The sequence below is a fragment of the Podarcis gaigeae genome (genome assembly GCF_964106915.1).
Source record: "Podarcis gaigeae genome assembly, chromosome: 4".
Taxonomy (NCBI): domain Eukaryota; kingdom Metazoa; phylum Chordata; class Lepidosauria; order Squamata; family Lacertidae; genus Podarcis; species Podarcis gaigeae.
The window spans coordinates 14,414,345-14,431,394 of NC_139677.1; the positions used below are offsets into that span (position 1 = coordinate 14,414,345).

A 17,050-nucleotide genomic window follows, 5' to 3' on the forward strand; every position below is an offset into this window, starting at 1 on the left:
CCCATTTACTTCCATTTATTACGTGAGTAAGAAAAAAGGGCAGGTATTGCACCTGTTTTCCTATCCCACCCAGTACATCTGCCTGCAATGCCACCAACCACATACATGACCCATATACAAAAACTACAGCATGCATACACTCAGATCACACAGTTGGTTTTTCAGGTAAGACTCAGAATCAGCCATACGATCTGAGCCTATGTACTTCTGATTTTAAATGTGCAGGTATTGTTCAAATGTTATGTCCCTCTGCAAGTGGGTAGTGGCATCAGAGGTGGAGCAGACATCCTAGGTAAGTAGGACGGCAATGCAAACTCTTGTTCATGCGTCTTCTGTGCCATGGGGGGGAGGCGTGACTGGGACTATACCATCCTGTACTGTGGAAACTGTCTTTTAGATGTACCTTCATTGTTTACAAAACTACAAAATATACTAATCCACACAAAAATCTACTACATACAATTTGTACAATATGCACTCTATGTCTCAAACAGATCAAAAGTACCAACTTGAACATGTCATTATTTATTTTTAGTAGTAGGACCTTCATCATAATTAAAATTACTTTAATGTATTAGGAAGCAGAAGAAAATTAATAGCGTCCATGAGTTGAGAATATGACACAGTGTTCCGCTAAAGTTTACTACCTGAATGATGATACTGACTGGGCAGCAACTATTCAAGGACTATTAGGTTCAATTCATATATATATACACTTAATTTTGTTTCTTGGTTTCCTTGCCACTCTTGTACATTATTTGTCTAAATACAGTGGTACCTTGGGTTAAGAACTTAATTCGTTCTGGAGGTCTGTTCTTAACCTGAAACTGTTGTTAACCTGAGGTACCACTTTAGCTAATGGAGCCTCCTGCTGCTGCCACGCCGCCGCTGCACGATTTCTGTTCTCATCCTGAAGCAAAGTACTATTTCTGGGTTAGCGGAGTCTGTAACCTGAAGCGTCTGGAACCCAAGGTACCACTGTAGTATTAACACTGACAACTGGGAAATACTGGCCTGTGAGCACTGCAATTGGAGAATAGCCTTTACCAAAGCTGTCATGGACTTCGAAGATGCTCAAACTCAGGATGAAAGGGAGAAACGCAGTAAGAGGGAGGCATGTTTGGCAAACCCTCACAGTGATCAACTCCCTGCGGGAAACTCATGTCCCCACTGTGGAAGGACATGTGGATCCAGAACTAGCCTCCACAGCCACTTCCGGACTCACTGTTAAGACCGTGTTTATGGAAGACGCTCGGCTAAGAGGGATCGCCAAAGATGAAGAAATAAGGAGGTTCTAATCTCACCCCCTCCAGCTGCGCTTTATGGGCACAGCTGAGAGGGGCTTGAAGTACCAAACACGCTTTGCTTTCCGCATCAGGTCCCCGACCTATCACCAATATACTACGGATCCATCAACAACAATATGTCCGTAAACATGTTAAGTTAAATTAACTGAAAACAGCTTGCAGATACTTAATTGGCTTAGGATTTTATTTAAGTTAAGTGCTGAATTAATAGGTTTAATTTCATAATGTGAAGATCTAAGGATGTTAATGTTTAAGTTAAATTATTTTAAGAACTATGATTTGGAAAACCGTTAAAAGGACATGCAGTGAAATTCAACCAAGGGGAAGCGAGGAAGTCACTTAACAATGTTAATTAATGTATTTTTTAATAAGGTTATGATTTATTTTTGTTTGCTCTATGTGTTTGTTTGTTTATAATGTTGTGAAAAGCAAAAAAAAAAAAAAATATTTTGACAACAATACGTCCGCACTGCCAATAACGCGGATCTGCGCCGCGAGGGTTGCGCGGCATCGCGTTGGGGAAGCTCACTATCTGAAGAAGTGTGCATGCACACTAAAGCTCATACCAAGAACTGACTTAGTTGGTCTTTAAGGTGCTACTGGAAGGAATTTTTTTTGTTTCATCTTATAACGGTTCTCGTTCGGTCGGCCCCGCCCCCTCCCTCCAAGCCCCGCCCCCTACTCCGGCGGCTGTTGCGTTCGTCTCCGATTGGAGCCTTCCTGCGGACCAATGGGAAGAGCGGGGCCGCGATCCTACGGAAAAGAAGCGGGCGGGGCCTGGCTGGAGGCGAGCGCAGCGATTGGACGGTAGGGCGGGGGGGGCGGAGCCCGCTGTCGGGCCGCCGCCTGTGCGTGGCAGCCGCTCTGAGGGGATTCTGGCGAGGCGGGCGAAGCGGGCCATGGCGAAGAAGGTGGCCGGGCTGCCGGTGCTGGTGGCCGGGGTGCTGGTGCTCGGCTTGTGGCCGCGCGGCGCCGAGAGCTCCCCGAGGAAGGCGGTGGCCGCCCGGCTGGCGGCGAAGTGGCCGGCGACGCCGTTGCTGCTGGAGGCCAGGTGAGAGGACGAGAGAGAGGGTTGCTGGAGGGGTCAGCTGAGGGAAAGCGAGGGCAGCTGAGGCGCACTTCCGAAAGGGGGCGAGGGATGACCCGCGTCAGGAGACTTCGGGGAAAGGTTGACCTCGGGATCTACTGCCCCTGTGGACCCTGCACCTTGCCTCATACGTGGGGAGATCGAGTTGGAATCCTCCGCTCCCACCATCCCTTATTCTAGGAGACCACAAGGGTCATCTAGTAGTCCAACCCCCTCTGCCCTGCAGGAATCTTTTGCCTAAGGAAGAATGGACAAAATTTAAGGATTATTTAGCTAAATTTGTTAAGTTAAACTAATTGGAAATAGCTTGCAGGCAACAGATTGGCTTAGGAATTTGTTGATATTTAACATGTACAATTTCGAATTGAAAAGATATAAGGATGTTAATAGACTAAGTTTATAAGAATTAAGATTTGGAAAGGCGTTATAAGGATATGCATGGAAATTCAACCAAGGGGAAGCGAGGAAGTCACTTAACAATGTTAATAAGTTTAATTTTAATAAGGTTATGATTTATGTTTGTTTGTTTGTGTGTTTTGTTTGTGTATAATTTTGTGAAACCTAATAAAAAAATTGGGGGGGGAGGAATCTTTTGCCTAACATGGAACTCGAACCCGCAGCCCTCATGCCCTACCTGTTGAGCCAGCACTCCACAAACTCGGCATCCCAGGTGTCGGGTACAATTCCAATCATCATCCCTGGCCCTGCGAGCGAGGGATGCTGGGAGTTGTAGTCCAGCGACAGCTGGGGTACCCAAGGTTGAGAAGCGCTGGACTGTGCAATCTGCAACCAGATCTCCTGGTGAGAATCTAGAGGGGATAGGGAATCACAGCTCTCCCGGCTGCCGGACGCCGAGGGAAAAGGACGTCAGGGCAGTCCGATTGGGAGAAGTGGAGACTTCCTGTGCCAGGGAGTGTAGTGTAATGGTTAGAGCAGCCTTTGTCAGCCTTATGCCCTTGGGCTGCAGACACCATCAGCTCCAGATAGTGCACTTGGCAAGAGTTGGTGGACGTTGTAGTTCCAGCAACATCTTGAGGGTGCCAGGCTGGTTAAGTCTGGAGAGACTCCTTCTGAAATACAGTACTCAGCTCTTTCACCTACCTCACAAGGCTGTTTTGTGGAGAAGGGAGGGACAATGAATGCTGCATTGGAACTAACTTGTAGGAAAGTTGTGATATACATAAGATGAATGCTGTGATGTATGTAACATTAATTGTCCATGGAAGTCCATAATTTCAATTGATTTAGGGTCGTTTCCTTGAAAATCTATTGGAGTTTATGGAATGATTTAAGGGCCTGTCCCAAAGATTTTAATGGCATTTTAGGGAGATTGTTCCAGAGAAAGTGTCTTGGAGTTGTAATCACAAACCAAATAAGTGCCCCTGCATTCCAGCCCTTTTATAGTATTTGTATGAGTTCATTTGCCTTATTGGTATCTCCATTAAGAACATGTAGCCATGTGGTAAAATACTGAGGTCAGATATCTTACGTATCCAGCAGTATCAAAAATAACAAGAAACAATTATGGGTCTTCATCTGGCATGCACATGAATGCCATAACATGCCAAAGTGAAGTACTGTAAGAACCTTATTTCAAATAATTCTACATGTCACCAGTAACAACTTAATACCTCAAGATGGTTGATCTTTATATTCCAGCAATTTGACCAATGTTGCCACACTGTGTGCATGCTGCATATAACTATGTAAAAAATTTCCCACCTCCTTTTTTATGCTGTCATTAAAATAGAAGAAAATGAATTGGTGTGTTTAAATAGCATTATTTTCTGCTATGTTAAACCAGAAATGTTGCTTGCTATTTAAGCTTATGAGTGGTCTTCAGTTTGGCATCCTGCTCCTTTTCCTGCCACCCCCAAAATAGATTCATTTGAATTTGTGTTGTGTCTTAGTAATAAATAAAAAAAGTAGTTACTCCATGTCTTCTGGGACTGTGCCTTTTTATCACAATTTGAGGCAAAATCCTATTCCAAACAAACTTTTCATTGCAGAATTTGCACATAAGTAGATGTAGGCATAGCCCTTCTAGGACTTTGTCACCTGCGCAGCAGTAAACAATGTCCTCCACTATACCATTTTATTTCTATAAAATAAGAAACGTTTCTGTTGTATAAAATATCATAAAGAACAAACCTTGTTTACAACTCATGGTATGTCTGAAGTAAGGCAAACTATAGACCTGGGTTTGGATGACAAATTAAGCCAAATTATAACTCAGCCCTGAGGAGTGTAAGAGCGATATCTCCTCTTTGGGAACCTGTGCGTTAGCGCTAAGCCATGGTTTGCTGTGGCATTACATGCAAATGAGTCACTCTGTGAAAAAATACACAACTTCTGAGCCATTAGGAAACATCAAGAATGGTTAGATCATGTAACACAGTTATTGTACATGGTGGTATGGATATCACATAATTTAAAAATAAAATAAATAAAATACATTTATGTAGTTAAAACTTACTATTTTAATCTGTGCAACATCAGAACTTAATTCCAGTTGTATATGATTCAGAGTTTTCCTTAGCAATGAACATTCAATATACCTCTTGTACAATACCATAAAATTTTGCACTGTATGTGCTACATGTATGGAGGAATGAGGCAACATAATTTGCATGTCTCATCATACTCAGTTTTCATCCACTCATTTTACAGTACAGGCCTGCCTGCTGAGCTCATGGGTGACTGAATGTCTTTAAAGTCATTCAGAGTTAATTGTATAAATCCACTTTCACTGGTGTACTTGCTGAGTGTGCTAGGGTGTCATATGTACATAGCAATTCTAAGTAAGTTTAATCAGAAATAAGTCCTACTAAATTTAACAGGATTTATTCTCAATAAATATGTTTAAGATTGCAGCTTTTACCTCAGTTTCCTCTCTGTAAAGTGAGAATTACCTCCTGCAAGCTTAATTTGAGCAAGTGTTATACTGTATAACCGAATGAAAACATCTCTGCCTTAGTTGTTCAGTCTGCATTGTTTTTAAATCAATCTTTAATTGTTTTTGGACTTAAGAAAAACCTGTCTTAGCTGTTTTTATTGTATATTTGTAAATTTCCTTAATGGGCATGTAGAAGAGGATTCATTAATCAATTAATTAATAGGTTGACAGCTTAATACAAAATATACTTCCGGGGATCCAGTGCTCTGGCTATGTAGATTATGTCTTGTTGTTGGTTGGTGACATGGGTTATTATTCTGCACAATGTTTGCTATGTAGTGTTGTTCTACTGATCTCAAAGGACTTTTACAATTTTGGGGTGAGAAGTAAATTATGTCTTTAAATCATTTAGGCTTTTTCAAACACTTAGGGAGAATTGGCATAGCAACATCTTCTGGGATGTGTGAGGTTAGGATCCATCAGATCCCTAGTTGAGCTGGGAGGTTCCCAGTGGATCTGGGCTACACCTGCTCGGTTTCTTCATCCTTAGCTCAGCTGGAGATACACTGACATGTCACCCCATCTGTCTTAGCTGGATCCCACCTTACTGAGTTGAGCTCAGTGGATCTTAAAATGGCATAAGCCTTGAAAAATGAGTTTTCTAGAGACACAGTGGGGTCAGTACTGGAGAGGGAGACTAAAGCTTAACCTGGCTGGGATAAATTAAACCAGCAAAAAGAGTGGTGTAATTCAAACACAATTTTAAAGACTTGTTCCTCCTCTGCCAGGTTTAGGCGGGCTTTGCTAGCAGAAGCCCTGTTCCTGAATGGAGTTTGGATCCGGTGTAATTTTTGCACCAGCTTAACTGATGCCGGGCCTGCTATATGCCAGCTGCTTGTGTATAGGATCGCTCACTTGGGCTTCTTCTCAAAATGTTTGTATGTGTCTTATGAGCTATACTAATGGATAAATTATTACACACATTTTTAACAGTGAATTCATTGCAGAAGAAGGCAATGAGCAATTCTGGCAGTTTTTGGAAACGGTGAAAGAATTAACATTATACAGGAAAGGAGGTAAGTTGAGTTTGTTGTGTATATCTAGATTGGCAGACCTTTCTGTAACTTGTACTGTGTAATAGTGTTAATAGTGTGCAAGCTTTCAACCAAGAGTGGTTAACCTGGGACTCTCCAGTTGTTGGTGGTTTACAACTCTCCCACCATCCTTGACTATTACTGGTGCTGGCTGGAGCTGATGGGAGGTTTTGGGTTTTTAAAAACTTTGTATGTTGTGTTTTAGGAATTTTTTATTCTTTTTTATGCAAACCACTTAGAGATTTGATTATATTAAGCAATAAAATATGTTATAGAGAAATAGTTCAACAACATCTGATGTGTCGCTTTAAAAGCACAGTGTATTTTGCAACCTGTCCTTAGTAACGCTTCACTTTCTGGTTTCTTTACATTAAAATAAGAACGCTGAGACAGTCCAAGACGTGTTGATGCCTGAAGTAGAAAATCAGAATGATATCCTCCCTTCCAAAAATCCATTGCATAAAGTAGGCTGCCTTGCCCTGGCTGATACCTGCACTTTGCAGTCAGCCACTGATTAGACTGATGGATAGCATGGACAGGTCCTTTTCAGTGGTGGGTCTGCACCTCTGAAACCTATTTCCTCGGCAGATATGTAGGGCCTCCTGTTCTAAGAAGAAGAAAAAATATTTTTATTTCAGTCTCTCTTATTTATCATGATATTGGAATTGCTGTTGCTCAATTTTTAGGGGTGTTAACGTGGTTTAATCTGTTTATTTTGGCTATTACGTTTTCATGGATTCTGTAGGTGATTATGCCTTACAAAGTGGTATGTAAATGAAGTAAGTAAGTAAGTAAGTAAATAAATAAATAAATAAATAAAGGCTTTAAAAAAAATTGCCCAAACCTTTTTCATGCCCCCATCCTTATTTATATTCTGCATCATCTTCTTAGTTATCAGAGATCTTTTAAAAAAGATTTCTGATCTAAGCATCCCATCATTTGTTGGTGGGGAGGGGAAGCAGCATGAAGGAGGGTCTTGATTTTGGCCTTATGAGTGAGCCTTGCCACTTGGCAATTTCATAATGTCATCCTCTTTTCTGTTCCCCAAATGAAGTTACTGATAAATGTGTAGGTACAGCATTTTTGTATCTATAATAACCCAGAGCTCTTTTCTGCTGCACATCAAAGGAGGCGACTGGAAGGTTTTGTTTCTGTTTGTAACAAACCATAGTTCCCCATTACCTTCAAACATGGAGAAAAGTGATTTGCTTAAACGCTTGCTACTGAGTACAAACAAGAATCAAACAATAGTTTCAGATTCTTATTTACTAATTAGCTAAAACAAGTTTAGATGTAGCAGTGAATCAAACATTGCATGCTAATTTTAATTGTGTGCAGTCATTTGGGCACATCACAACATTTTGTTTGTTTTGGGGATTTATATTCCTCCTTTAAATGTCCATGGTGGCTTCCATGAAATATATATATATAGCAAGCTTTGGACAGGTTTGTGCATAACTCTAAACTATGGTTAGTGCACATCAAGGTTTATAAACCAGCTGGACACCATGGCTTACAGGTAGGTTTGTTCATGTTTAATAAACCATGGTTAAGCTGCTGCTATGGCTTCAAATGATCTAATAAACTGTAGCTTAACATTAAGTGCGAATCACATCATGATATGGTCCTAGAGTTGCATACTGTTCTCTTTAGGTCATTGTTCCTCCTTAGTCACTCCCCACCTCCTGGGACTGGAGAGTTTTTCGCTGTTCCAAGCACTAAGATGAAGGAACAAGGTGCCGCAGCTGGTCTTCTTGTCCCCATACTTACGTGTTATGGTGAATTAAAATATTTCCACCCAACCCCAATCAAACTGCCACACAAGCTGGCTGCCATTAAATATGGTTGTTACAGAATTGTTGTCTTTATAATCTTTAGTCCTTGGGGACTTGCCCAGGTGTTCAGTTAGGATGGCAGCCGTAATTGCTGTTTGTTGAAAGAAAATTATATGCATAACCACTCAGTGGAATAGCAACCTGTTTTCTGTCTTTTGTTTATCTATACTAGTACTACTTTATTTTTTCCTTTTCCACAGCACTGTCTGTCTTGTCTTCCTCCATTTTCCTCTTCACTTTTTCAACAAGGCAGCACTTTTTGCTTGTTAGTTCATAGGATTTCAGGCATTTACCTTAGCTTGGGCCATTTTATTTGGTAAAATGGTTAGTGATTAATACACAGTAATGCTCTCTGATGCATGATTCAACTTCTGCACCACTCTTTTCAGATCGGCAAGAGAAACCAGTTCACAAGTCAATATACCTGCCCTTTGATGGACTCTTAATAGCATGTTTTATGTTTAATTTGTAAGCCCCCCAACTAGAGAAATTGTACTTTGTATTAATAAAAAATTTAGAATTGGCCAATAATCTGAAATCCTACAACATTCTATATTCCAGATACTTTTATTTGCCAACACGTAATTGTAATTCAGTGATATTTGGGACTAGATGTTAACATCTCACTTGTATTTCTTTTCCTTTTTTAATACAGTCTCGGAGCATTCTTATTACAACTTAATCCTGAAGAAAGCCGGACAGTTCCTTTCAAATGTGCAGATTAATCTTTTGAAATTTTCTCTTTCCTTACGAGCACATTCCCCAACCATTCAGATGTTTCAGCAGGTGTGTAAAATTGGCTGGTACAAGCTAGGAATCTGGATATGGCTTTGGTTCACATGCTAAAGAGGGGCTTTCAAAAATGGCTCCTCATTGTGGCTGTTGTCATACTGCAAACCATTCTCTTGCAGAAGCTTGCAGCATGGCTAAGAGAGCTTTCTTCATGCTGCTGCAACCCTCCCTTCCAAAATGTTTTGTGGTAGCGTGATGGTCTGCTTGCTAAGCTGCTGTAGAACTATAGTGCTGCATGGAAGGGAAAAAAGACCAAAGGGATGGATTTACAGTAGCATCCAAGTGGTGGTGGTCTTCAAAGCAGCCCTTAGCCTCTAGTAGTGTTGTTGATATTGGTAGGACTGGTCTGGAGAAAAACACTATTTGCTTTACATCCATATGACCTCATCAGGTGAAACCCATCTGCATATATTGTTCAGTGTGAACTCAGAAGCAAGCATCAAATCGGTCCCACGCCATAGAGATAGTGGCCTGGCTTCCATGTAGGGATGAGTGAAACCATGGCTCTCAAAGAGGACATAATGGCTGCTTTGCTCCTCCTTGTCATTATGATGTTGTGCTGTGCTGACCCAAGTCTCTTGCAAGACAAACTGCAAGTTGCAAACAAGGACCTAGGAGTTTGTGGTTTGGATGGTTTGGCTTAATGTTATGTGTGTAAGACAACAATGAGTGATCCAGGAAGACTCTATATTATAATAAACGCGTGGTGTCCCAGTTTATATCTTTATTTCTGCCCACTAATGGGGTGTGTGCAGAGTTCAGTCCCCTAGATTACAGGTTGTCCACATGTGCTTTAGAACTAACAAATTCCTTGTAATGTCTAAATGTGGGAAACTCTCTCCACACCCCAACTATAGTTAGTTAAAACAAAATATGGTCAAACAACTCACCTGGCTCAACAGAAAATGCTGCAAACTTGCTGTTACTGATGTGAAAAAGAAACCTGTATCCTATTGATGTTGACACCAAAGCTGAGTCTGATCTTAAAGTGGGTATTTCTGAGGGCATTTTTGGAAGTAGGAGAATAGACATGGTAACTATGAATTTGCCTATCAGCAATTCTATAAAATCAGCTTATACTTTATAAAGTAGTTTAATAAAGGGTGTCCCTGTCATGTGAAGTAGGCACATGTTTTTGCAAAAGTTTGTATAAAAACTGTCCAAAGGTTATGTATTTTGACCTCAACTGGAGTTGGAGAATGTGAGAAAGGATGATATCTTCCCTGTTTACTTCTGTTATTTCCAAAAAAGGTGTGTTCTGTTATCTTAATAAAAAAAGAAAATTGATTTCTAAAACATCCAAATAACTGTTAACGGTGGGCATTCTGAGACAGGATACATTGGTGTTACTTGTAGGGCTCCGATCTTTTCATTATTTTCTCCTCACATACTTGGTACTTAGACGCACAATGTGATAGCAGCTGATGAGCTGTTTTAATCAAAGGAAGGTGCATTACTTTTAGGATGAAATGCAATTACACCAGCTGGGTTGAGTGTAATTGTTGAAATATTAGATTGCAGCTGATGAGCCGCCACCGAAAGGTTGCAGTGCATTTGTGGTTATCCATGGGAAGAGCACCTGTAAGACTAATGAAATTTGGAAGCTTCTGAAGAAAGCTGCTACAAGGTAAATATAATGAGCTATTTTGAACGAACAGTTCTTAAAGCTTTTGTTCCACAGCATCACATTTTTATTTGTTTTGGCAGCACACATTTACCTTTGTTCTCACTATATAAACCTGGATATTGGGACTCAATGATACATGTTGGTCAAAGATGCCACTTTGAGTTGCAGCTGTTGCTTCATCTCAGGCACCTGGGAAGAGTGATTGTCTGCAATCTTTCTTCCATATGAACTTGACATTTCAGGCAGTGCATGTCAGTTCAGCTCCATCTCTTGGTCTGCTGCCACCTCCATCCTATCAGGTGGCCTCCCCTGACACTCCAAGAGTTCTGATTCTCTGATTCTGCAAGAGAGTGTTGAGTTCTCCCCATGGAACTGTGTGGGATTGCCACATAACAGCTATTATTTTCTTTTTTAAAGATTGGTGGAGCTTTTAAAACCATGAGAGAAGTAAGATGTTTGTGTGAGATACTACACATTGCACCTTCTGATTTAGAAATATTAGCCAGGCTGTCTAGTGCCTGCTCTCTGCCACTAATGAAAATTGGCAAATTTCAAACTAGCCAACTAACTTTTCTCTGACCCAAGTGGTCACGTGTGTGGTTCTGACACAGATTATATGGATACAGGATTATACCTGTGGGATTAGCACACACATTATCACACACATTGAGACAGAATGTGGCTGATATGACATTAACAGTTGCGTTATGTATGGGGAAACCAGGCTAGTTTGAAACCAGCCTCATATAACCAACATGCATAAGTCAAATTAATGCACTTCCCCTTATCTTGGGAGGAGATCTCCCTGTGAAGCTCTGTGTGTAAAGAGGTTTGAGCTGGCTGCTCCAGCTCAGCCACATGGTTCTCACCAGCCACTCCTGAGTTCCTTTACATTAATTTAGGAACTTTCACCACTTTGTAAGCTAACTTTTACTGCCTGTGCAACTTCTGACTGATGTCTGGAAAAGCACATGAACCTAACCTTTGAAGAGTTTGTAAGTAAACCACTTTTTAACTTATAAACGTGTGGTCCATTCCTATGCTGGAACGGAAATTTTGGAACTCACTTTTAAAGGTCTAACAGCCTATATTTCCATGCTTTGCTTTGCTGCATATTTTGTGACATTAAATCTCTGCCTGGGTTCTCTCACCACAGAGTACTTGCCCAAAATTTGGATCTTGGCATCCATAAATTATCCTTTCTATATATTTTTTCCACCAACAATATCCAGCTAAGTCCTACACAGAGTAGACCATTTCAGCCAATGCACCTACCTTAGCCATGTCCATTAATTTCTGTGACCATCCTCTGAATAGAACTAATATTGAATGCAATCCATAGGTGTACGTGATATACATTTGCGCACACACACACAAAAAGTGACCTTGATATGCACTGGCTTCTGGCTCTCTACTTGCTTGCAACATTTGAAGGCTACTTTGGCTGCAGGGATTAGGTGCATTATTTCAGCCCTTCTGATCCTTCTCCAGATCTGAAGACAATGGTGTTTGATCCCATTGTCTGCTAGCCTACATATAGTTGATGAGAACTGATACAGACTTCAAAGCATATGCATGCCTAGATTTTTTTGGCTGAGCTTCAGCATGTTCTAAGGAACATTACTCCTAGTGTCCCTTAAACTTTAGTTACAGTGGTACCTCGGGTTAAGTACTTAATTCGTTCTGGAGGTCTGTTCTTAATCTGAAACTGTTCTTAACCTGAAGCATCACTTTAGCTAATGGGGCCTCCTGCTGTCACTGCACCGCCGGAGCACGATTTCTGTTCTCATCCTGAAGCAAAGTTCTTAACCTGAAGCACTATTTCTGGGTTAGCGGAGTCTGTAACCTGAAGTGTATGTAACCTGAAGTGTATGTAACCCGAGGTACCACTGTACTTTGGTAGGATAGAAGCGCTGTGCATGCTATGAAAATGAACCTTGTGGCTTCTTCCCCCCACCTTGCTCTACTCCCTGTGGATATCCTGCTAGCAGAATTAGCCCATAAATTGTGAGATTAACAAACTACACATAGTTTAAAATGGCACAGGATTGCAAAGCCATTAAATTCTCAAAGTCAACACATCCTTCTTGTTTACAAGGCACACACATTATGCATAGGATTTTGGCTTACATAGGAGGAAGTTCCACCAGAATGGGATGAAGCTACATGTATGTTTTGACTTCTGGTCATGGTGAGAGTGTTGCTACTTTTTCATGAAACAAAGCATAAATTCAACTAGAGCCTGAACTACTCATGTCATCTTTAGTGACTGCATTCCCTTTGGTCTAATAGCTACCATGAACGGTACTAAATAAAAAGTCTGCATGTACTGGATAATTAAAATAGCATTCAGTGCTTTGTGCTTGCAGCTGTGTAGCTTTTTTATCTGTGTCTTGATAAAATGGCTGATGCTGAGTTGCATCTTCAGATGGAAACTAACTTAGCTTGTTCTGCAACCAGTGTTAGCTACTGTGATGTCCTTATCTTAGTGTAAAATCCTGTATCAGGCATTCCCAAACTCGTCCCTCCAGCTGTTTTGGGACTACAGTTCCTGTCATCCCTGACCGCTGGTTCTGTTAGTTAGGGATCATGGGAGTTGTAGTCCCAAAATAGCTGGAGGGCTGAGTTTGGAGATGCCTGTCGTATATGGTACTTCCTTGTCTGAGAGGAAGCCCCATTGGACAAAGTGGGTTTTACTCCTGAGTAAAGATGTATTGGATTGTGTTACATACTTTTGTCAATTGTTCAGTAACCAGACAGGGAAGTCTGGCACACTCCAGTTAAGTTATTCCTTTTGAGCTGACAAGTTATTTGTTCTTAATCCAAGGCCCAAGCCGTATCTGTTCAAAGGAGACCATAAATTCCCTGCGCTTAATGAGACTGGCCCAGTAGTGATCCTTTATGCCGAAATGGGTACAAAAGACTTTGCTACATTTCACAAAGTTTTGTCTGAACAAGCACAAAAAGAGGAAATTGTTTACGTTCTTCGACATTTTGTCCAGGTAAGTGTGTGTGCAGAAGGGATATAGTTAACTGCAATTGAATTAAATTTTGTTTAAATCTTTCCAAATGTCCACGAAACCCCATTGTTGCATACTTTGTTGTCAGTTTCAAAGCTTTTCAGCCACAAAAGGGAAACACTGGGGCTTTTGGCCTTCTGTCATACTTATGGGTTTCCTATAGGCTTCAAATATAACACAGTACATTGAAATTAACAGGAGAAGGACTGGCTTCAGATGAGCCTACAGTCAGCCACTGGAGAACTGATATATCTTGTAATAACAACAACAACAACAACTTTTATTTATATCCCACCCTCCCCAGCCGAAGCTGGGCTCAGAGCGGCTAACAACAGTAAAATGATAAAACATTCTAAAAGGATGTTGTAAGGAAAGTAACAGGTGGCATTTATTGAAAATGTTTTTTTTCCCTTCACCCCCATTGTTTTTAAGTTCCCATTGTGGGTGGCCAGATGCAAAAGAGGACAGGGTTCCTGTGCCTTTTATATTATAAAACATCTGCTACAGCTCCCACTTCTGCACAACGATTAAACTATTAACTGTCTTCTTTTGCATCTGTTCGCCCTATTAGTGAAGCACTTCCTCCCTACTTTCCTCTAGATGTTCTTTACAGTATGTCAGAATTCTTCCCCTGTACAAGCACAGACTGCAAACCACCTGCATATACCGCATCAAGCATCCTCCAAGTTAATATTGCATTAATTGGATCCTGACATTCAGTCACAAGGCCTAACTTTGATGTGCAGTCATTGTTTTTTTAATTGAAGTCAACTAGGCTGGTGATGAAAACTCTGTGGAGCAGTCCCAAAGAAAGTGTGCATGGATTAGTGTAGTGTCCGAAGTTTAAAAAAAATCTGACCCTAACTTTATGATGATGATGATGATGATGATAATGATATTAATAATAATTTGTACCCCGCCCATCTGGCTAGGTTTTCCCCAGCTACTCTGGGTGGCTCCCAACAGAAAATTAAAAACACAATAAAACATCAGACATTAAAAACTTCCCTAAAAAGTGTTGCCTTCAGATATCTTTTAAAAGTCAGTTGTTCATTTCTTTGACATCTGATGGGAGGGAATTCCACAAGACGGGTGTCACTACTGAGAAGGCTCTCTGCCAATAGAAGGTATTCTTTCAGAATGTAGGCCTCTATTAGTTTTAGAAACAGAATGATTAGAATCCATAGTTCTTGTCTAATGTCTGCTACAACTCACAGTACAATGCTATACTCTGAAGTAAGTCCCTCTGAATTGTATGGGGATTGCTATCAGGGTAATGGGTATAGGATTGCAACCTTAATGGGCAATTATTTGTAAAGTAAAATCCTGATCTTGTGTATGTTTACTCAGGAGTTCAACAGATTTAAATGTGATTTACTCTGAAGTAAATCTAAGTTTAGAACTTATTTAGATATGGCAGTACTTAACATTCCTCCCTTCTGTTCTTTTCAAAATGATGTACTCAAGCAGAAACCTAGCTCCGAGAAGATGTATTTGTCTGGATATGGTGTGGAACTTGCAGTAAAGAGTACAGAATACAAAGCGGTAGATGACTCTCAGACCAAAGGTACATTTTTCTCCGGTGTGTGGTATTACTAGAGACATTATCATCACAAAATATTTGGCAGTGTCTAGAATTTTGAAGGCAGTAATCTTCTACATTGCCCCATTGAAGTTAATGGAAAATGTCTTACTGGGTCAGTAATTCACCCAGTATTTGTTTTCCTGACACACACCGCTGGTTGTGATTGCATTTTGTGGGATATGGCAAAAGTAGCCACAGGCGTTGAGAATCAATACAGAAATGTACATCTGTAATTTTTTTGTAGATGGAATGGAAAACTCCTATTTTCTAACTGTATGCCAAACCTGATCTTCCTCCTTTTTCATCTATTTGACGACCTGTCTTAATTTCTTTCTTCCTCTCATTTTAGGCAGTGAGTTAGTTTCTTTGATAGAAAAAACTAGTAATTGTAATCAGTTCTAGAAAGCAAATATATTGTCATATTTTTGTACATATGTTTTGTTTAGCTACAAATAATGTAACAGCAGAAGGAGCCAATGAGGAAAGTGAAGTCCAGGGCTTTCTCTTTGACACATTAAAGTGAGTTTATGTTAATTATAATTCCATATTGCCATGCTTGCTTTTATAAACTTGTGTTTTTAGTGCTTGAATAAGATCTGTTGCAAAATCATCTTTTGAAATTTTGCCTGTTTTATGAAGTTAATTTAAACTGGTAGTTACAAATGTCTTGAAATGTTAAAATGTTTCTTTTGACCATATTGCAATTGTTTTGAGATCAGGTTTCTGTGGAAGAATGGGTGCACATAGACATTTTCCTGCTGTGCAAATAAATATATTTTATCTCTTTAAAAAGGCATGTTATTTGACCATATGCAGATAATTTACACTATGCTTGGTTACTTGCATAAGCACATCTCTTTTATTTTCAGTTAGGATGGTGAAGTCTTTCTCAAAAAAGCTCCACAGCTTTGGTCAATCCAAAGGGCAGATGACTGCCAGCTATAGTGGGAGTAGATTGCATCTCTTAGGAGTTGGGCATGCCTGATGTAGACCATTACATCCTATAAAATACTTGGGACCTTGAACCTGCAATTCCGGAAGCAGGACCTGCACTCATAACAGCAACAACAACGCTATTTTCATTCTCATTCTCATTTTCATTTTTATTAGTAGTTGTATCATTTATATGCCGCCCATCTGACTAAATTGCCTGGGTGGCTTACATTTTGCATTAACGTAAAGAATCAGCTCCTTATATGATAACGGCTGCCATTTTTGCTAAATGTTGAACGTGATACCTAAAATACCTAATATGGGGAAATGGATGGTTAAGATGCAGGGTCCAGTGGCCATGGCTCAATCAACATCCTTTATGTTGATTGAGCCATGATACGTTTATAGTAAATTAGGCACCATTTATTGGCTTTTGTGGGTGTAGCCTATTAATTCCAAGCTCATATTTATCCTTTATGAAGATAAACTGTAATGAAAATAAACCACAAACTAAAAATGTCTTCATATTTTATTATGCAACTATCACTGACGTTTGTTAACTGCCCTAGGAGCCTTTTTGGATGTAGAGTGGATTAAAAATACTTTAAATAAATACAAAAATAGAACACATCAAATATAGACGTTGAAATAAATTTCCTCAATGAGTAATAAACGGCTGAGTCACGTATTAGATAAAGCCTGCTTAAACAAAAAAAGGATTTCATCAAATGTCTAAAGACCATTACTGCTGGTGTTTGCCTAATATCTTACTTACTTCACCAAACATTTATTAGGCGTTACAGATATAGGCCATCATAAAACATCTATGTATAAAATTTTAAAATATATACAAATAAATAGCCATGTAAAAAAA

At 40.1% G+C, this 17,050-nt stretch overlaps 1 protein-coding gene across 4 annotated transcripts in view; it reads left to right on the top strand.

Moving 5' to 3' along the window:
• Positions 1-2,096: 2,096 nt before the first annotated feature.
• The window catches only part of UGGT2 (UDP-glucose glycoprotein glucosyltransferase 2), a 77,327-nt gene continuing 62,373 nt past the window's right edge, over positions 2,097-17,050 (top strand). For 2 of the 4 annotated variants that reach the window (XR_014563382.1, XM_083735197.1), the window contains exons 1-7: positions 2,097-2,358; positions 6,284-6,366; positions 8,875-9,005; positions 10,526-10,638; positions 13,466-13,640; positions 15,129-15,225; positions 15,690-15,762. Coding sequence is in view for 2 of the 4 variants with exons in the window: in XM_083735197.1 (XP_083591323.1) it covers positions 2,207-2,358; positions 6,284-6,366; positions 8,875-9,005; positions 10,526-10,638; positions 13,466-13,640; positions 15,129-15,225; positions 15,690-15,762 (824 nt within the window). In the remaining 2 variants the exon portion in view is untranslated. The remainder of the gene's footprint in view (positions 2,359-6,283; positions 6,367-8,874; positions 9,006-10,525; positions 10,639-13,465; positions 13,641-15,128; positions 15,226-15,689; positions 15,763-17,050) is intronic. The other 2 variants (XR_014563383.1, XM_083735198.1) reach the window with 2 other exon arrangements.